At 41.1% G+C, this 23502-nt stretch overlaps 1 protein-coding gene across 4 annotated transcripts in view; it reads left to right on the forward strand.

Annotated features, from left to right (window-relative positions):
* LOC147014562 (uncharacterized) overlaps positions 1 to 23502 on the forward strand; it is a 151488-nt gene that overhangs the window by 81733 nt on the left and 46253 nt on the right. For 2 of the 4 annotated variants that reach the window (XR_015050459.1, XR_015050458.1), the window contains exons 1-2: positions 4068 to 4289; positions 18210 to 18300. Coding sequence is in view for 2 of the 4 variants with exons in the window: in XM_085850722.1 (XP_085706848.1) it covers positions 18210 to 18300 (91 nt within the window). In the remaining 2 variants the exon portion in view is untranslated. Of the gene's footprint in view, positions 1 to 4067; positions 4290 to 18209; positions 18301 to 23502 lie in introns of those variants that run through there. The other 2 variants (XM_085850722.1, XM_085850721.1) reach the window with 1 other exon arrangement.

A 23502-nucleotide genomic window follows, 5' to 3' on the forward strand; every position in this document is an offset into this window, starting at 1 on the left:
TTTTGCAGGAGTAGGATTTAAATTTTTGATGAAGGTCATGCAGGTAGCTATGGCAATGTAATAGTTTGGATTAGTATCAATTCCATTTTTCACTTTGATTATGATTTCCATTCCAACATAAACGGAGTCCTCTGTATAACGGAGAGCCCATTCCTGTATGCACATCGGCCTCCGCACAGCGTGTGGAGTTTGTATGTTTTCCCCTTATTGATGCTCATGCAGATCATCTCACTTTCATTCCGATTCGACATGTCTGCCTTACCTATAAATACGTTCGATTCCACAATCTCTCTCACAATGCGAGCGGCCTGAAAATTCTAGTTGGTGGTGGCATTTCGAGAAAACCCGAATGTAGTCCAATTTGCTTCTGAGTGACCCCAAAAACTGGCCTTCCCAGCTTGCTGAGTATAGGGCAGGTGAGAAAAGGAGGAAAATGAAGGCTTTGAATTGATATAGGATTGAGGGTGATGGAATTGGGATTGGGATTGGGTTTGGGTAAAGCGATTGAAGCAAGCATACTAATATGCAGAATGATCCTGAAAAAGGCCAGCCACATCACCCATTTTGCTGATTCTGAAAAATCCTAAGAGAGAGAGAGAGAAAAAAAAGGTAACTTGAAGTCTTTCAGGAATTTCCCTAATTGCTCCCCCAATGTCAGCATCAGGAATGCAAGTCGACAGGCTGTTTCACCCACAGGCCATACGTCTCCACACTTAGCAAAGGTGTATGCTTTACCAGCGCAGGTACTCTGTGTTGCGCAAAACTACATTCGGCGATGTCATGATTTTACAAATAATTGTCAAACAGTGGTCTTCCCCTCCTCTCAGCCATAAACAAAAGTGCGAGGAAGCGCAGGGACTGAAGGTTCGCTTGCGTGACTGTTTGAGGCACATTACAAGAATCACATCAGCAATTCAGACAGGCAGCAAGCCATCTCATCGAAAGTACAGCGAATTCCTGAAAATACATCCATTTTATTGCCAGTCTTCGTGACATTGGTTCACCTGTACCCTTTCTGGTGAAACTCCCAAAATCCAGAATCATTGCATGCTCACCTCCACTCTTTTGTTCCTGTTCCCACCCCCCCCCCCCCACCTGTGGAACAAACTTCTACATTCTCTTCAATCTCATTCTTACCTCCATGTCCACAAGACAGCTGTTCACCACCATCTCAGATCATGCCCCATCCAAAACCATGATCTTTTCTACCTCCATTAATCCACCCCACCCCAAAGTCCATCTCTTTCCAAAGTTCCAGTTGTTCCTTCCTCAGTGTTTCCATTTTTTCTTCCCCACATGTCTTAGTTCTCCACGACTCCTATTTCGTACCTCAACCCTGCGTTTGCTGTGTTTCCTCCTCTCCTTCTGCTGTTCCTTTTGCTCTGTTACGTCCTCATCTTTTCTATGTTCTATGCTCTTCCACGAACCTTGACTTTGTATTCAAAAATTAAGAAATGAAATCAGATGACACATCTTATAAATAATTCTGCCAAAACTAATGATGTAAACCCACACTCTTGCAATTTTCCATTTTACTTATTTTTGAGAGCTTCTAAACTATGTCACAAAAAGGAATCGATGATTGATGAACCTCATTTCATTATTCTCCAATGCATATATTTTGCTTATTCTAAAATTTTATCATTGCCTCATCGGGAATTTTGTTTCTGAACCACTGGACAGCATTTGATTGTCCATATCAAGTTCTCCTGAAAAGGTCAGGAAAGGTCTTCTTTTGATGAAGGTGCTGTGTGGTTCCAGCCCACATGTGATTGTGTTAAGGTGGGCGTTCCATGATCTTGACCCAAATATGATGAAACAACCATGATGTATGCTTGAGTTTGGATGTTTAGAACTTGGAGCAGGTTGAATTTTAAGAGGGCTCATGGCATCAATAAGTGAGTCATTTGTGTCAGTGTACCCCACCGTTGTGCTGATATTGTCGTCATGGTGTTGATATGATAGAAATACAGGCATAAGATAGTGAGTGAATCAAATGAAAGCCAGAAGCATCTGACTGGGATTTCTCTGTTTGGAGATGGTCATGAATCAGCATTCGTGTGGTGTGAAGGTAATTTCCCATTTGCATAATTCTGCTTTGTGTGCTGGTGAAATAGTAACGTTTCATTGTCCAGTGTTACAAATTGTGTTCAAAACCACAAGCTAATTAGTGAGCAGCCCCATTGTTGACCTTCTGGTGGAGCACAGGCCATTGAATAAAAGCAACTAAGGATGGCTGGAAGGACCCTGAAAGATCCACAATAAGCCCATCTGCAATTAGAACGGCACTAGGTAGATAGTGGGGCAAATTAGCTAAATATAGCATTACAATTGTGAATTTTGTGAGGAAAGCACCAAATTTGGCACACTAGTAGCCTATCATATTATGAACACATTTGGATATTGGGCCATCTCAAAATTTTTGATGGCAGTGGAAAATGGCTGCCACAGCCATCAGCGGCTGAATTTGAGATGGCCCAATATCCAAATCTGTTCATAATATGATAGGCTACTAGTGTGACAAATTTGGTGCTTTCCTCACAAAATTCACAATTGTTATGCTAAGTTGCCCAACTAAGCCCACACTTCTGCCAGGCTGAACAGTTTATGTTTAGTATCCCACTGATAGCCTGGATCTGGACCTGGAATGGGCCTAAATAGAATCTGCTTGTTCTTGTCACCTAATAGACTCATCCACCAAGTTTTTGTCTGAATCCATCCATAACTTTTTGAGATATTGTGCTATATATCACTTTTGGCGCATTCTCTCAATGATGAAGAAACACTTCAAAATTCTAGTATCCGGATCCGGATTTGGATCTTCACCAAAATTGAATCGATTCGTCCTTGTAACACACCCAATATGTCCACCAACTTTCGTCCGAATCCGTCCAAAGCTTTTTGAGACATTCTGCACACAGACAGACAGCAAACGGACAAACAGGGGTGAAAACGTAACCTCCATCTACCTTCGTGGTGGAGGTAATTACGGGAACATCAAAAACTGTGGACTGGAATTGTGATGGTTTTCTCCAGAAAGATATCTTCCTGTGTCGAGTTTGACCAAAGCTATTGGACTATTTGCTACCGGCTCTCATTGACGTCAACCTGATTAGTGGTCGAACAGACCACATCGCCGTAATGTCCATCATTAAAATCTCTCACTCACTAAGCCATTATGTCCACGCTTGGATCGGGGCTGTGGCTGCGCATTCATTATGGTGTCGATCCGATGAAACCTACAAGCTGGGCTCAGGAAAGTCCAAACCCATTTGCAGTATGCATTTTGAATCATCGGTAGTTATTAAAGAGTTTACTGTGTGAAACTGCGAGCATCGCACTCCGTAATTGAAGTTCATGTGATTATGTTGGTTGAACATCGTGTCGATTCAGCATTAACGGAGTTGCTGCCTATTGGCTTCAAATGCACCGTGGCAGCAGGTCTGAAGAATCGAAATCACAACTGGTATGCATTTGGAAATCTCTGCAGAGTCAACCGAGTTCCAAGAGTCCAAAGCTGATGCAAATTGTGACTTGTTTCTCATCAAACACAATGACAGGACAACCCGGTGGTGATGGGCTCACCTCCAACGTGACGCTTTGGATGATATTCCTTCCTAAGGGAATCGGAATTGGATATAATTCGTCATTCTTGTGTCGCTCGGACAGAGTGCTCTGTCATCAAACACAGCATCGTTCGGAGAGGTCATCGTTTTCTTATTCCTGGTTGTATTTCCTTAGGAATGTAAAAAGATGCCATTCCATCTTTCAAACAAAAATGTATTGCACTCAATGGCAGAAAGAACGTTTAAAGGAATAATGCCTCCGACATTCAGAATCGGTTTCATGGTTTTGTCGTACGAAAGGGGGTATCCGGAGAAACCGTACGTGGAGCCAGCTTGTCGTCTTTCAGAATTACGGTGGGAATCAAAAACACAGCAACATAGTGGAGCACGACTGCGTGCTAACCTTAATATAGCAGCCACTGAGCTCGATTGCTGAGGATGCCAAACGAAAATAAAGGAGTCTGAGATTCCCACGGATGTTATGGCCATGCAGCAACCCGGTAGGATTGGATTGGATAGGTCTGAACATCCGTCCCCACAGGTAACGTCGAGGAAGAAGCTCCTAAAAATCATCCATGAGTGTGGAGAACTTTCAACCAAAAGGAGAATGTCGTGAGGCCATAACTGTCATCACGCGCAGGCGATTCCACTGACGAAGCGTGCCACGAGCGGTGCTGGAATGGTGTTGTGGAGTGCTCCCGGTCGGTACGGTACGACTTGGATGTGAGTGAAAGTAACATCATGTGCAGCTTCTAAAATAAAATAAAAAACGAGGGAAATAATGAATCGATAATACGAGGACCTTTTTTTAAATTTTTTAGAACACAGTTATTATAGTTTAGTAATTACAATGTTGTGCTGAAATTGCCAGTTTGTCAAAAGGTGCTTTTGCTGAAATTGCCTCCGTTTCTGACGAGCATTAAAAATAGAGATAATTACAAAACTATATACTGCTCCAGAAGGCAAATCAATACCTGCGTTAATCACGTATAGATTGACTTATGAGGGAAGAGCCCATCGGAGGGATGATGTCAAAATTTTTTTAAAAAATGAACAAATTGATATTTTTGAAATTCCTGCCTCAGTCGGTATTTGCCAAGGGGCAGCTGGTTCGAGGTACAGTCAGCCATGTTGTTTTCCCAGCAAGTTGGGCCAATTGCTAGCCATCAGCTGTACTCAGGGTGTTTATCTGCCATCCTCGAGGCTACATGTTTGCACGGGTATCACGCGGCGCACATCAACGCATGGCCAACACGGATCAATCGATGCTCATACGAAAACGGTTGTTCCCGTTAATTAGAAAGAGCCTGAGATCTGCAGAGCGCATCGAGAGAGAGCAAAGCTCAAGGTGACGATGCCAGACCCATGGCCTCTTATCTCAGGCCCCAGGCTCAGGCAAATGGTGTTGGAGGTGGTTCATCAAGAGGGGGTCGATTTGTACTCCTCACTCAGTCCCATTACCAATGTCCAATCCTCTTTTTTCCATCTCCCTTTTTGGTTGAACAGCCTTCGCTCATCTGTCTACATGTACATGGCCATCGATATTGTCTGTCTGTGATACACACCAAAACTGCACACATTTTTTTGTTTAGGGAGTGGTGCCCATTGAGTAGGCTGGTGGAATGGAAGAATGTAGCGCATGGAGAAAGTAGACAATGGTGAGAGAAATGGACATGGGGTAACAGCACAGAACAATGAACCGTGGAGTCAAAATTAGAGACATGTCATGGCATGTGAAGAGGAGATCAGAGATAATGGGATACTCCAGCGGCGGAGACCAATAAGGCTTGTGACAGAGCACAGGATGCTCATGACAAGACTTGAATGCTTCTTCGGCAAGAGTTAATCTGAGACAAGTCAGCACTCCACCGCAGGATTGGAAATTTTTTTTTTCACTGAAAAGCTCTGGGAATTGAACTCTCGTGAAAGTAAGGCAACAAGGCTTTCCCCAAACCACCATGGAGCCACCAAATGGGATACGATGGAACATCACTTTTGTCTATCATGGGGCACAAGGAGACAAGAGAGGGAGGGCAAATGACAAAAAACAACAACATTGGTCTATCACGAAGAACATAATTGTGAAACAAAGTTGGCGATTAGCGCAGCCTCTCCATTAACATCTGCCTTCATTCGTGATGTACATAACATACGCATCAATACACGAGTCAGGAAAAGAAGATAAAAGCTCAACACAAGAGATAACAAAACAAAACTCTGCGTTCTTCGAGGCTGGCCCCTTCCGTTGCCAATACCACACACCCATAGGATTGTCTGACGTCGGTGGTGTGTGGTGAGGGGTGGGAGGGAGGTGGTGTTAATGTACCACAACAATCAGGGTGTGGTGAGGGGGGTCTTATTATACCACAACAGGGTGTGGTGACGGTGTGTTATTGTATCTCAACAAGCATCCGGCGATGCGTCACGTCATCGTGCGTTCCACATAACAAGCTGGGCAAGTGGATACACTGAGATATTGACCTTAGTGACTCTCAAAGTGTTCGGGCTAAAAGTCAAGGTACACTTTCCAACCCCTCTGTGAAATATGACAGGCAAGGGAACTGAAGTGCGACCTTTCGTGAAGAGATCCGTGAGACCAGCACATCAGACTTTCAGTGAAGAGACGGACAGACCGGCACCGAAACCTGCTATGCAAAACAAGGCTTCAATGGCAACGCCGGTTTGAAAAAGTTTTAAACCAATGGCAGTCGGACTTATATCAAAGTATAAATGAGGCCTGGCGAGGAGGAGTGATGTAAGCGACATTTTTTAATGATATGATGATGATAGGCTCGGATGATTGGGGGAAGAGTTAAAATAGTGCTATATGGCATTAACTCCAAAATGGCCGATGTGGCCCTTACATCAATCACTCCTCCTCGCGGCGCCTCAAATGTTCTGGTATGAAGTTAATTTACTAGGCCAGCGACGACGTCCTCGTAACCAACCTGAATATTCCATCTGTGCTATGAACCACCTCTGCACGATACTCTTCATATGAGATTGTAAAAAAACTGAAACGGTATTTGTTTTTAATCACATTTTGGAGTGTGTACAACAGTTTGCCATTTGCGTTATCATTACGACATTTGGAGAAATAACTGCTTGCTCGCAGAATGCGATGATCATTTGATTATCCCACACCCGGAACGCACTGCGATACCAAATGTCATTGAAAGCAGGTGAGAATGTTCCAGAATGAGCCAAAGCCAGATAAAACTGGTCCCGATTGGTAAGATTTCAACTTATTTATCCTCTCTCCGGATCTGTACGCGTTATATCAGCAGACCAAGCTTTAATTGAGTTCAAATGGGAAAACCATCCGTCATTGCCACGATTTTGAATTCCAAGCGTTGGGTGTTTGTTCCACCTCACAGTGTAAATTCGAAGCAAGTCCTTCACCACGGTTTCACCGCTTGTCCCGATGATCCATCGAGGATATGCGGCCAATTAGGACGTCTCACGGATGCTGATGCTCAAAGAACCCGTCACCCGGCCCTCTGCGGAATGGTCGATTTCGGTGATGGCGGAACATTCTCAGGATTTTTTGAAGTCTGAATCCTTGCAGTGCATCTCGACAGATCAGAGACGAGGCAAATGCAGGGAAAGGAGCTTCTACAGCAAAGGACGCAGCATCGGTGGAGTTATTTTTCTGCCGACAAGACCAAGTCCGCATGTCCTCGTGTCCGCACAAGACGCTTTGGAAAGTTACGCCTCACTCTTGACCATGTGCAACGGGATCCTGGGTCGGGTGTCGAGGCATCGATTCAACACCCATTTCCCTGCGAAGAGCTCTCAGGGAGATTTCGCTCGAATCTTCCTTCGGAGAGACGTACTTGCCACCGCTTTTTACCTTTTGTCCAATTTGTCTCATTTCATTACAACTCAGGCTTTTTTTTTTCATTGTCCTTCATGGTTTTAAACGCCTCTCTGCTTCTGAAAGTGTTTTCACTTCACCATGAGAATTTTTTATTCACAGGTTTTTAACATTTATATCGAATATAAATATAAAGGGAGAACAAAAGCAATCTTTGTATTCCTCCCTGGGTTAGAATCCTGGCAGCTTTTTAAAAAAATAACTGCCTTCCTTGTAAGTGCATGGGACCTTCGGTGTGAGTCGATTGAAATGGACCGATGGAAATTTCTGCTCAACGTGGATGGAAATCAAATATGACATCGGTTTAAGACAAATCATGGGCATAATATTTCAGTAGAAAACGTTTCAATGTTGCAATACATTCTCTTATATTCAACATCTCTCACTTCATCCATCCCTTTAGCATCATCTCTTCATCTGTCTTGCCTTCATCTCCCCAATGATTGACAGTTTACCCAACGCAACGGATAAATGCCAGCATGTTAGGGCCATGAAGCTCAATGGGACAAAATTATGACATGACTTAGTTGCTTTCTCTTTTGTTCTCTACTATAACCAGGATTGAGAAGAGGTAGTGCTTCCTCCAACTGTGGTAGCCTGGGTTCGATTCCCGAGCTGGCTATAAACTGTGGGATTGGTGCTTTGCAGGCAGGGCAGTGCATCACAAAGTGTCCGCCCCTCGGATAGGTGATATCATTGGGGATGGCTCGCTTTCTAGAATTAGTTGGTGGATGTTAATAAAAAATCAAACGGTGTCTTTCGCGAAGAGTAAGTGAGTTATTGCCAGTACCCTGAACAAATTACTAACCTACAAAGTGCATTGCAGCAGAGGCATAACCATGGTCCTGGGAGAAGGGTGCACACCTGCAGGCTGAACTCGAAATTGATTGGCACTCCAGTATGCATATGAACAAACGAATATACAGCTTGTATGATTTTCACCTTACATTTGTATTCAACTCGCTTACCAGGCCTCACACACCGTCATGGCACTGCTCACAGCATGCCTAGTAAGTGCAAGCAGCAAAACAATGAGCAAATTCTCAATTCAGTAACACACACACACACACACACACACACACACACACACACACACACACACACACACACACACACACACACACACACACACACACACACACACACACACACAATGATGGGTAGAAGTTGACAATGCGAGAATGAAGGAAAGATAACAGGGTGTGTTGTTGCTTTGCTCAACCTTTGTTTGGCATTTTTATTTAGCTTATTTATCAGATCAGTTATAAAACAAATCATGCCATAAAGAGTGACAGATGATGTGATGGAAAAAGAACCCGCAAATCAATGTCGACTGGGTAATATAATGTAACTCTGAAAGGGTGAGCGAAAAACAAGAACAAAGAAACACACAATAACCCCCTCACTCATCCTATTAATCCATTCTAAAACCTACAACCAGTCCTGGAGTGATCGGAGACATCATACACCCAGTCAGTCCTCTTTGATGGAGAACAATGTTTATCCCGTAAAAGGATCATCACAATTGAATTATATTATGACGATAATGTCAAACTCGACTCTTGTCGCTGTCAATAATAATTATCTATCTATAATTCCAGCAATCTCTGTCTGTCTGGCTGTGACCACTGTTTTTTGACAACCACTGGTCCGATCTATTTGAAACTTGCCAGATATATTGCTGGGGACCTGAGGATGTTATTAATCGGCCAAGTGGTTCCCAAGTTATGGCCATTTATTTACCAAAACAATGACAGGAAACGTTGCTATGACGTCACAATTGATGTCACAATTCTTTTTTTCTTCATTTTTTTGCACGTACGGCCACGCACTAGTATTCTTATAATGATACGAGAGGCGTTCAAAAGGTTCAAGGAATGAGATACCACCACAATTTATCTTTCAATATACGAGTAGATATATTAATTACCAGGGAAATATTTTTGATTCCTTATTACATAAACATATAGATTGAAAAATTAAAAAGTTGGTGTTTTTGGGACTACAATGCCACTTTTGAAATGACGTATGAATTGCTTAATGAGGTGTTTTGCGCATGCGCCGTGTGTGTGTGTGTGTGTGTGTGTGTGTGTGTGTGTGTGTGTGTGTGTGTGTGTGTGTGTGTGTGTGTGCGTGTGTGTGTGTGTGTGCATGTGTGTCTGTGTGTGTGTGTGTGTGTGTGTGTGTGTGTATGTGTGCCTGTGTGTTTACAGTGACTCCGTTTGCTCGACGGGCACTTTTAACTTGCCATTGTTGGCGGGAAATCTGCGATTCATAAATCGTGTTTTAAACATAACTAGAATGTAAGACCCGTTGCTTCCCAAGAAAAAAAACAAAACTATATATATATATATATATATATATATATATATATATATATATATATATATATATATATATATATATATATATATATATATATATATATATATATATATATATATATATTATATATATATATATATATTAACTTTCACCTTTAAAAAATCATGCGAATAAATTGATAAATATCAGCTGCTGTTTTGTTCGTATCCGTTTCTCACCTGTGTTGCGAGTACAGTGGCTTGCTTTGTAATGCTTTAAAAAGCGGTGTATAATCGGAAATGCTGTTTGATTGGGCGACATGAATAAAATGGTAATGCTGAAAAAAAAATGATTCAATATAGCCTGGTGTTTAATAGTTATGAGAAATGGGAATGAATGAGGTTCACCATTATTATAGGTGAAAAGACGATGAAAGAAAGTTTTTTTTGTTTTTAATGCAAATTGAAACCGACTCATCTATCCTCACCTCACTCAAAAATATAATACTGTTTAAAACCGGCCTCATCTATCCTCACCTTACTCAATCATATCATACTGTTTAAAACCGGCCTCATCTATCCTCACTTCACTCAAAAATATAATACTGTTTAAAACCGGCCTCATCTATCCTCACCTTACTCAACTATATCACACTGTTTAAAACCGGCCTCATCTATCCTCACCTTACTCAACTATATCACACTGTTTAAAACCGGCCTCATCTATCCTCACCATACTCAACTATATCACACTGTTTAAAACCACCCTCATCTATCCTCACCATACTCAACTATATTATACTGTTTAAAACCAGCCTCATCTATCCTCACCTTACTCAACTATATCACACTGTTTAAAACCGGCCTCATCTATCCTCACCATACTCAACTATATCACACTGTTTAAAACCACCCTCATCTATCCTCACCATACTCAACTATATTATACTGTTTAAAACCAGCCTCATCTATCCTCACCATACTCAACTATATCATATTGTTTAAAACCACCCTCATCTATCCTCACCATACTCAACTATATCATATTGTTTAAAACCACCCTCATCTATCCTCACCATACTCAACTATATTATACTGTTTAAAACCGGCCTCATCTATCCTCACCTTACTCAATCATATCATACTGTTTAAAACCAGCCTCATCTATCCTCACCTTACTCAACTATATCACACTGTTTAAAACCAGCCTCATTTATCCTCACCATACTCAACTATATCATATTGTTTAAAACCACCCTCATCTATCCTCACCATACTCAACTATATCATACTGTTTAAAACCAGCCTCATCTATCCTCACCGTACTCAACTATATCACACTGTTTAAAACCACCCTCATCTATCCTCACCTTACTCAACTATATCATACTGTTTAAAACCGGCCTCATCTATCCTCACCATACTCAACTATATCACACTGTTTAAAACCACCCTCATCTATCCTCACCATACTCAACTATATCATATTGTTTAAAACCACCCTCATCTATCCTCACCATACTCAACTATATCACACTGTTTAAAACCACCCTCATCTATCCTCACCATACTCAACTATATCATACTGTTTAAAACCAGCCTCATCTATCCTCACCATACTCAACTATATCACACTGTTTAAAACCAGCCTCATCTATCCTCACCATACTCAACTATATCATACTGTTTAAAACCAGCCTCATCTATCCTCACCATACTCAACTATATCACACTGTTTAAAAGCAGCCTCATCTCTCCTCACCATACTCAACTATATCACACTGTTTAAAACCAGCCTCATCTATCCTCACCATACTCAACTATATCACACTGTTTAAAACCGGCCTCATTTATCCTCACCATACTCAACTATATCATATTGTTTAAAACCACCCTCATCTATCCTCACCATACTCAACTATATCATACTGTTTAAAACCAGCCTCATCTATCCTCACCTTACTCAACTATATCACACTGTTTAAAACCGGCCTCATTTATCCTCACCATACTCAACTATATCATATTGTTTAAAACCACCCTCATCTATCCTCACCATACTCAACTATATCATACTGTTTAAAACCAGCCTCATCTATCCTCACCTTACTCAACTATATCATACTGTTTAAAACCAACCTCATCTATCCTCACCGTACTCAACTATATCACACTGTTTAAAACCACCCTCATCTATCCTCACCTTACTCAACTATATCATACTGTTTAAAACCGGCCTCATCTATCCTCACCGTACTCAACTATATCACACTGTTTAAAACCACCCTCATCTATCCTCACCATACTCAACTATATCATATTGTTTAAAACCACCCTCATCTATCCTCACCATACTCAACTATATCACACTGTTTAAAACCACCCTCATCTCTCCTCACCATACTCAACTATATCATACTGTTTAAAACCAGCCTCATCTATCCTCACCATACTCAACTATATCACACTGTTTAAAACCAGCCTCATCTATCCTCACCATACTCAACTATATCATACTGTTTAAAACCAGCCTCATCTATCCTCACCATACTCAACTATATCACACTGTTTAAAACCGGCCTCATTTATCCTCACCATACTCAACTATATCATATTGTTTAAAACCACCCTCATCTATCCTCACCGTACTCAACTATATCATACTGTTTAAAACCAGCCTCATCTATCCTCACCTAACTCAACTATATCATACTGTTTAAAACCGGCCTCATCTATCCTCACCTTATTCAACTATATCATACTGTTTAAAACCAGCCTCATCTATCCTCACCTTACTCAACGAAATCATACTGTTTAAAACCGGCCTCATCTATCCTCACCTTACTCAACTATATCATACTGTGTAAAACCACCCTCATCTATCCTCACCGTACTCAACTATATCATACTGTTTAAAACCACCCTCATCTATCCTCACCTTACTCAACTATATCATACTGTTTAAAACCAGCCTCATCTATCCTCACCTTACGCAACGAAATCATACTGTTTAAAACCGGCCTCATCTATCCTCACCGTACTCAACTATATCACACTGTTTAAAACCAGCCTCATCTATCCTCACCATACTCAACGAAATCATACTGTTTAAAACCGGCCTCATCTATCCTCACGATACTCAACTATATCATACTGTTTAAAACCGCCCTCATCTATCCTCACCATACTCAACTATATCATACTGTTTAAAACCGGCCTCATCTATCCTCACCTTACTCAACTATATCATACTGTTTAAAACCATCCTCATCTATCCTCACCATACTCAACTATATCATACTGTTTAAAACCGGCCTCATCTATCCTCACCTTACTCAACGAAATCATACTGTTTAAAACCGGCCTCATCTATCCTCACCGTACTCAACTATATCACACTGTTTAAAACCGGCCTCATCTATCCTCACCTTACTCAACTATATCATACTGTTTAAAACCAGCCTCACCTATCCTCACCTTACTCAACTATATTATTCTGTTTAAAACCGGCCTCATCTATCCTCACCGTACTCAACTATATCATACTGTTTAAAACCGGCCTCATCTATCCTCACCTTACTCAACTATATCACACTGTTTAAAACCACCCTCATCTATCCTCACCATACTCAACTATATCATATTGTTTAAAACCACCCTCATCTATCCTCACCATACTCAACTATATCACACTGTTTAAAACCACCCTCATCTCTCCTCACCATACTCAACTATATCATACTGTTTAAAACCAGCCTCATCTATCCTCACCATACTCAACTATATCATACTGTTTAAAACCACCCTCATCTATCCTCACCATACTCAACTATATCATACTGTTTAAAACCAGCCTCATCTATCCTCACCATACTCAACTATATCATACTGTTTAAAACCAGCCTCATCTATCCTCACCATACTCAACTATATCACACTGTTTAAAACCACCCTCATCTCTCCTCACCATACTCAACTATATCATACTGTTTAAAACCAGCCTCATCTATCCTCACCATACTCAACTATATCATACTGTTTAAAACCACCCTCATCTCTCCTCACCATACTCAACTATATCATACTGTTTAAAACCAGCCTCATCTATCCTCACCATACTCAACTATATCATACTGTTTAAAACCAGCCTCATCTATCCTCACCATACTCAACTATATCATACTGTTTAAAACCGCCCTCATTTATCCTCACCATACTCAACTATATCATATTGTTTAAAACCACCCTCATCTATCCTCACCATACTCAACTATATCATACTGTTTAAAACCAGCCTCATCTATCCTCACCTTACTCAACTATATCACACTGTTTAAAACCGGCCTCATTTATCCTCACCATACTCAACTATATCATATTGTTTAAAACCACCCTCATCTATCCTCACCATACTCAACTATATCATACTGTTTAAAACCACCCTCATCTATCCTCACCTTACTCAACTATATCATACTGTTTAAAACCAGCCTCATCTATCCTCACCGTACTCAACTATATCACACTGTTTAAAACCAGCCTCATCTATCCTCACCTAACTCAACTATATCATACTGTTTAAAACCGGCCTCATCTATCCTCACCTTATTCAACTATATCATACTGTTTAAAACCAGCCTCATCTATCCTCACCTTACTCAACGAAATCATACTGTTTAAAACCGGCCTCATCTATCCTCACCTTACTCAACTATATCATACTGTTTAAAACCATCCTCATCTATCCTCACCATACTCAACTATATCATACTGTTTAAAACCGGCCTCATCTATCCTCACCTTACTCAACGAAATCATACTGTTTAAAACCGGCCTCATCTATCCTCACCGTACTCAACTATATCACACTGTTTAAAACCGGCCTCATCTATCCTCACCTTACTCAACTATATCATACTGTTTAAAACCAGCCTCACCTATCCTCACCTTACTCAACTATATTATTCTGTTTAAAACCGGCCTCATCTATCCTCACCGTACTCAACTATATCATACTGTTTAAAACCGGCCTCATCTATCCTCACCTTACTCAACTATATCACACTGTTTAAAACCACCCTCATCTATCCTCACCATACTCAACTATATCATATTGTTTAAAACCACCCTCATCTATCCTCACCATACTCAACTATATCACACTGTTTAAAACCACCCTCATCTCTCCTCACCATACTCAACTATATCATACTGTTTAAAACCAGCCTCATCTATCCTCACCATACTCAACTATATCATACTGTTTAAAACCACCCTCATCTATCCTCACCATACTCAACTATATCATACTGTTTAAAACCAGCCTCATCTATCCTCACCATACTCAACTATATCATACTGTTTAAAACCAGCCTCATCTATCCTCACCATACTCAACTATATCACACTGTTTAAAACCACCCTCATCTCTCCTCACCATACTCAACTATATCATACTGTTTAAAACCAGCCTCATCTATCCTCACCATACTCAACTATATCATACTGTTTAAAACCACCCTCATCTCTCCTCACCATACTCAACTATATCATACTGTTTAAAACCAGCCTCATCTATCCTCACCATACTCAACTATATCATACTGTTTAAAACCAGCCTCATCTATCCTCACCATACTCAACTATATCACACTGTTTAAAACCGGCCTCATTTATCCTCACCATACTCAACTATATCATATTGTTTAAAACCACCCTCATCTATCCTCACCATACTCAACTATATCATACTGTTTAAAACCAGCCTCATCTATCCTCACCTTACTCAACTATATCACACTGTTTAAAACCGGCCTCATTTATCCTCACCATACTCAACTATATCATATTGTTTAAAACCACCCTCATCTATCCTCACCATACTCAACTATATCATACTGTTTAAAACCACCCTCATCTATCCTCACCTTACTCAACTATATCATACTGTTTAAAACCAGCCTCATCTATCCTCACCGTACTCAACTATATCACACTGTTTAAAACCAGCCTCATCTATCCTCACCTAACTCAACTATATCATACTGTTTAAAACCGGCCTCATCTATCCTCACCTTATTCAACTATATCATACTGTTTAAAACCAGCCTCATCTATCCTCACCTTACTCAACGAAATCATACTGTTTAAAACCGGCCTCATCTATCCTCACCTTACTCAACGAAATCATACTGTTTAAAACCGGCCTCATCTATCCTCACCTTACTCAACTATATCATACTGTGTAAAACCACCCTCATCTATCCTCACCGTAATCAACTATATCATACTGTTTAAAACCACCCTCATCTATCCTCACCTTACTCAACTATATCATACTGTTTAAAACCAGCCTCATCTATCCTCACCTTACGCAACGAAATCATACTGTTTAAAACCGGCCTCATCTATCCTCACCGTACTCAACTATATCACACTGTTTAAAACCAGCCTCATCTATCCTCACCATACTCAACGAAATCATATTGTTTAAAACCACCCTCATCTATCCTCACGATACTCAACTATATCATACTGTTTAAAACCGCCCTCATCTATCCTCACCATACTCAACTATATCATACTGTTTAAAACCGGCCTCATCTATCCTCACCTTACTCAACTATATCATACTGTTTAAAACCATCCTCATCTATCCTCACCATACTCAACTATATCATACTGTTTAAAACCGGCCTCATCTATCCTCACCTTACTCAATGAAATCATACTGTTTAAAACCGGCCTCATCTATCCTCACCGTACTCAACTATATCACACTGTTTAAAACCGGCCTCATCTATCCTCACCTTACTCAACTATATCATACTGTTTAAAACCAGCCTCACCTATCCTCACCTTACTCAACTATATTATTCTGTTTAAAACCGGCCTCATCTATCCTCACCGTACTCAACTATATCATACTGTTTAAAACCGGCCTCATCTATCCTCACCTTACTCAACTATATTATACTGTTTAAAACCAGCCTCATCTATCCTCACCGTACTCAACTATATCATACTGTTTTAAAACCAGCCTCATCTATCCTCACCTTATTCAACTATATCATACTGTTTAAAACCGGCCTCATCTATCCTCACCTTACTCAACTATATCATACTGTTTAAAACCGGCCTCATCTATCCTCACCATACTCAACTATATCATACTGTTTAAAACCGGCCTCATCTATCCTCACCATACTCAACTATATCATACTGTTTAAAACCGGCCTCATCTATCCTCACCTTACTCAACTATATTATACTGTTTAAAACCATCCTCATCTATCCTCACCTTACTCAACTATATTATACTGTTTAAAACCAGCCTCATCTATCCTCACCGTACTCAACTATATCATACTGTTTAAAACCAGCCTCATCTATCCTCACCATACTCAACTATATCATACTGTTTAAAACCAGCCTCATCTATCCTCACCATACTCAACTATATCATACTGTTTAAAACCAGCCTCATCTATCCTCACCTTACTCAACTATATTATACTGTTTAAAACCAGCCTCATCTATCCTCACCTTACTCAACTATATCATACTGTTTAAAACCGCCCTCATCTATCCTCACCTTACTCAACTATACTATACTGTTTAAAACCAGCCTCATCTATCCTCACCGTACTCAACTATATCATACTGTTTAAAACCAGCCTCATCTATCCTCACCTTACTCAACTATATCATACTGTTTAAAACCAGCCTCATCTATCCCCACCTTACTCAACTATATTATACTGTTTAAAACCAGCCTCATCTATCCTCACCTTACTCAACTATATTATACTGTTTTAAAACCAGCCTCATCTATCCTCACCTTACTCAACTATATCATACTGTTTAAAACCGGCCTCATCTATCCTCACCTTACTCAACTATATTATACTGTTTAAAACCAGCCTCATCTATCCTCACCATACTCAACTATATCATACTGTTTAAAACCGCCCTCATCTATCCTCACCTTACTCAACTATACTATACTGTTTAAAACCAGCCTCATCTATCCTCACCGTACTCAACTATATCATACTGTTTAAAACCAGCCTCATTTATCCTCACCTTACTCAACTATATCATACTGTTTAAAACCAGCCTCATCTCTCCCCACCTTACTCAACTATATTATACTGTTTAAAACCAGCCTCATCTATCCTCACCTTACTCAACTATATTATACTGTTTTAAAACCAGCCTCATCTATCCCCACCTTACTCAACTATATTATACTGTTTAAAACCAGCCTCATCTATCCTCACCTTACTCAACTATATCATACTGTTTAAAACCGGCCTCATCTATCCTCACCTTACTCAACTATATCATACTGTTTAAAACCGGCCTCATCTATCCTCACCTTACTCAACTATATTATTCTGTTTAAAACCAGCCTCATCTATCCTCACCTTACTCAACTATATAATATGATACTGTTTGCAGATTGGGCTTCATTAGTGGTATCCCCTATTGGACAATTGTTGACGGCCGGATGGACACACACAGGCACCAATGCAGGGATGGATGGACGCAGGTAGGGATGGACATACACAGGCACGCCGACACTAAGCTCCTTTTATGTTATAGATTTTCAGCATTTAGACGAAAGAGTGGAAACTTCTGTATTTTGTTTGCTCTACCTCCACCAACCCAAGGTCTCCTCCACCAACCATGTTATCAGGCAATAAAAGTCCCCCCCCCCACCCCCAAGTCCTTTTGGAACTGGCTGGCCATGTCTGACGATCAACTAAAGTTGGTTAGCCATTTGTCACTTGATCAAGGTAAGTGTGATAACCCATCTGCTCTTCACCAGCCAACGTGGGATCGTTTACATCCAACAACGACCAGTGCTGGCAAACGGGACCTTGATCCAGATCACATGACAGATCCTTGTTAGATTCAAGTTATTTCCTCTTGAAATCACTCCATCATGCAGAATAACCATAATTTCAAAGTTAAATGACAACAAAAATGATATTCAATGACATCATACATTGTCAAATTATATATATATATATATATATATATATATATATATATATATATATATATATATATATATATATATATATATATATATATATATATATATATATATATATATATATATATATATATATATATATATATACCTATTTCATGACAGTATTTCATATAATGGATAAATGACGTCATATTTTAGTCACGTCATAAATGCGGTCAACTTTTTCCCAATTTATTACATCACTGTGTCTTCAGTGCTACACTTACACAGAAGTGATAATTACACATGGAAGCGACCTTAAATAGTGAAACCCGTTTGTTATGAGTGACCATGTCTTGTGAAGTGACCGTGTCGATAAGTTATTGCTGAAAGTCACTTGAGCCATGCTTGTATCACAGAAAGTCATAAGAAATAATGCTTTCACATAGTCATTGTTTACAATGAACAAACACTGCTTAAGGCATATTAGATACTCCAGAAATGTTTCACTGGATTAATAATCATGTCAGAATGAACTAAGTGCTTTGGGCAAAAGCTGTGATGTATGCTTAGAGTTTCTGTAATCATGGAGAGAGAAAAAATACCTCCCCACCAGAGAAGAGGAAAAACATGGGATGATCATACCTGTCACTCCTTTCACAATGTGACCTTCACAGTTAACGTGAGGCATCATGTGCCTACTGCTGTAGTGCTTACAGTTATCTCCCTCCAACCAGGATAAACCAACTGGGAGCTCATTAGGTTCCCAAACCAAAATAGCAACCGTGTGAAGCTGAAAAATGGATGCGAGTATTGCCTAATTGTTTAATTACTCATCATCGCATCCGGCAGGTGTGCCATGCGAGGATTGGTGATGTTGTCCTGAGTGGAATATTAGGAAGTGCCTGATGCTTTTACCCTGTTTTCGAGGTGGTACTCAAACTATTTGAATAACTTCACTTGCCTCCAATGCACCATTCAGGGGCAAATCCAGGAATTGGGTGGGGGGGGGGGTGATTTCCAAATAACAGAAAATCTAAGTCATATGAACGTTATGAAAACTTTATTGCAGCTTTCAAATAAATGCACATTCACATCTTCTTTGATATGCATGTATTGTGCAAAAAGATATAAAAGTCAATCAATTTAATATTTAAATGCATAACTAAAAATAAAATAGCTTGAATTCAATAAACTTCAAGTTTCAATCTTAAATATCATGACTCGTGAGACCTACCTGAGTGATGGTAGTGCCGATATGACATACGAGAAGGAGTTCTGGGTGACCAGGGAACCCCTGGATTTGCCACTGCCATTACTTACTTGCGCAGACACGAGGCTTGCTCACTGAGGGTGCGACTTAAATGGGTCAGAGGGCTTCAGGTGCAGATGTGGATGGATTCTAGACCCTCGTACACTGCATATGGATGTGGATGGATTCCAGACACCCCCCCCCAACCCCACCCCCCATGCCAATGCTGGAGCTGTGGAGCATGGAATTTGCCTGATGTACTGTAATCATTCTAGCTCAGAGACCTGCTGTGCCTGTGTGAATGACTTGACTTGGTTCCTAGATATTTGAATTCTAAATTGTAAAAATATAAAAAAAAACTGTGAAAGTTGTAATATGTCTACTTCATTTAATACACACACACACACACACACACACACACACACACACACACACACACACACACACACACACACACACACACACACACACACACACACACACACACACACACACACACACACACCACAAAGGTGTGATATTTCCACAGCCCACACGAGGACAGATATCGATAAAAGCGGGCTGTCTTCCATTGGTTTTTCATTAGATGATGTGACACAACATGACGAGGGCAGATCAAGTTTCCTCCCAAGCTTGAGAGAAGTCAATGTACAGCAGCAGTGGTCGGTAATTTAGAAAATACGTTAATATGGCAAACAGCTTGGAAAGCAGGTGTTGTTTCAGAGAACAACTCCCTCAGGGTGAAGGAGCACGAACCACTCGCTCAAGGTGATGGAGCACGAACCACTCACTCAGGGTGATGGAGCATGAACCACTCACTCAGGGTGATGGAGCATGAACCACTCACTCAGGGTGATGGAGCATGAACCACTCACTCAGGGTGATGGAGCATGAACCACTCACTCAGGGTGATAGAGCATGAACCACTCACTCAGGGTGATAGAGCATGAACCACTCACTCAGGGTGATGGAGCACGAACCACTCGCTCAGGGTGACGGAGCATGAACCACTCGCTCAGGGTGACGGAGCATGACCCATTTGCTCAGGGTGACAGAGCATGAACCACTCGCTCAGGGTGACTCATGTCAGAACCACTGACTGACAGAGCACAACCACTGACTCTGAATGACGTGGCACAGCAAAAGCATCCGCAGAGAGTGAACAATTCCGTCAGAATGACGTAGCGTGCAACCACTATCGACAACGGGTGTTCGGTAAGTGGCTTAAGCACTCATGCAAGCACTGCAATCGTTGATAAGGAATGGTTGGCCAGGCTGTCGCTGTGTACCATAAAGGATCCCTTTAACTTTAAAGCCCGGCATCACCATGCACGCAGCAGTTAATGAAATAAAATGGATTAACGAAATAAAATGACTTTATCCACAAGAGTTGCAGCTTAATACAGAACAACCTTGGAGACATCGCAAAGTTCAATTGCCCGTGAAATAAACCTCGCAGCATATCTGCCATTTTGCCTGCTCATCTGTACACGCGTCACGAGGTACATTGTTCGCGGTCCGCACAAACGTGATAACTTGTTTTTTTTAAAACGTCAGTTGTTTTTTTTAAACCAGATTTGCTTTGATTATCTGCAGAGCACATCACAAAAGATCCGAAAATATAGACACAGATCTGACAGATGCTATGGATAGGCAGTCCGTCTGGGGGACAGGGTGTGAGGTCTTGCAGTGAATGCATTCAATCATACAGCTCAATGAAGCTAGTTAATTTGGTTACTCAACATAATTCTCGTCCGGGAGGTATTTATGTCTGGACGGGAGTTTGTCTCCAAGCCGTGTTTATAGTATGAACAGTAGAAAATGGATTTCGCACATTAGTTTGTTTCCATTTTCACTGTTGTTCTATGCAGAATCATTGTGATGATACAGTATGAATCGTAATTAAAGCTCCACCACACGTCTGACTTCCCTTCCTCTAACCTCACACTGTCTTCCCTTCCCCCACCTCTCCTCACTCTCCCTCCCTCCTCTCTCCTTTCCCCTCCACCTCTTCACTCTCCCCGCTCTCTCTCCCTCGCTCTCTCTCCCCCACCCCTCTCCCCTACCCTTCTCCCCCTCTTTTTCTCCCTCCCCCCTTTAGTATTACCATCAGCAAAGCGATGGATGATACTTGCGAGTTAATAATAAGTGTGTGTGTGTGTGTGTGTGTGTGTGTGTGTGTGTGTGTGTGTGTGTGTGTGTGTGTTCTTCATACCTCTAAAACCATAAAACCTAGCAGCCTGAAACTGCATGCATACTAAGAAAACTCCAAGGAAGTGCAAGAGTGCAAATTGGGTGTTTGAGTTAATTAAATCACCCCTTGAGAAGATAATATCGAGGGTGCTCATCACCAACAACAAAAAAAGCCTTTCCGAAATTGTGACTCACCATTTTGCTCAGCCCTCCGTCGCATCACTGGGTTCTTCCGCTGCCATTTTGTTTGGCCGACTCAAAAATGCCTTGCCTTGGAAAAACGGTGACCCGTCACAGGTCTCGTGGACGAAATAAGTCTCGAAATCTGGAGTGAAATCTGAAAAGTAATAGAAATTAGCGATTCTTATAACGAAGTGCATTTATTTAAGCAAGCCTGTCATCCCTCGTTCTGCACTGTTGTCTTCATTCATAACTCCATAAGATAGGGTGTCACCCTGCTGGTGCCTGCGTTACTTGGAGGAAACCCAAAGATTTGAACCATCTGTTTTTAAAATTCCCTCTTTATGACATACCCAGATTGAGTATATTTCAAAATACTAGTACGTGACCATACGTGCAAAAAAAAAAAATAATAAAAAAAACTTTCAAACAACCACACAGGCCGTTCCTTCGCTCTTGTAAATGACGACTGGATTGGGGCATTGTGTTTATCTGTAAATGCGCATAAGAAATCGAGAAATGATTAGAATACAGTAAGTCATCACTATCCGGAAGTCCGTACGTTGTAACCCGTAATGGGGAACGCGCTCTAACTTGGCCATAACTTGGGAACCACTTGTCCGATTAATTTCAAAGCTTGAAAAGGCAAACAAACAGAGATTGCTGGAATTATAGATACAAGATAGATACTGTGGGTGCAAAACGCTAAGCAACGTGTCCTGTCATTGGTTACTGAGGATCTCTTCCCTAACGGCCACGCCTACGCAGCAACGTGTCCTGTCATTGGTAACTGAGGATCTCTTCCCCAATGGCCACGCCTATGCAGCAACGTGTCCTGTCATTGGTAACTAAATGGCGCCCTTTCCCCATCGGCCACACCTACGCAGCAACGTGTCCTGTCATTGGTAACTAAATGGCGCCCTTTCCCCATCGGCCACGCCTATGTAGCAACGTGTCGTGTAATTGGTAACTAAATGGCACCCTTTCCCCATCGGCCACACCTACGCAGCAACGTTTCCTGTCATTGGTAACTAAATGGCGCCCTTTCCCCATCGGCCACACCTACGCAGCAACGTGTCCTGTCATTGGTAACTAAATGGCACCCTTTCCCCATCGGCCACACCTATGTAGCAACGTGTCCTGTCATT

This window comes from Eptatretus burgeri, chromosome 13 (assembly GCF_056783735.1).
Source record: "Eptatretus burgeri isolate ZD-2024b chromosome 13, Ebu_testis_v1, whole genome shotgun sequence".
Lineage (NCBI taxonomy): Eukaryota > Metazoa > Chordata > Myxini > Myxiniformes > Myxinidae > Eptatretus > Eptatretus burgeri.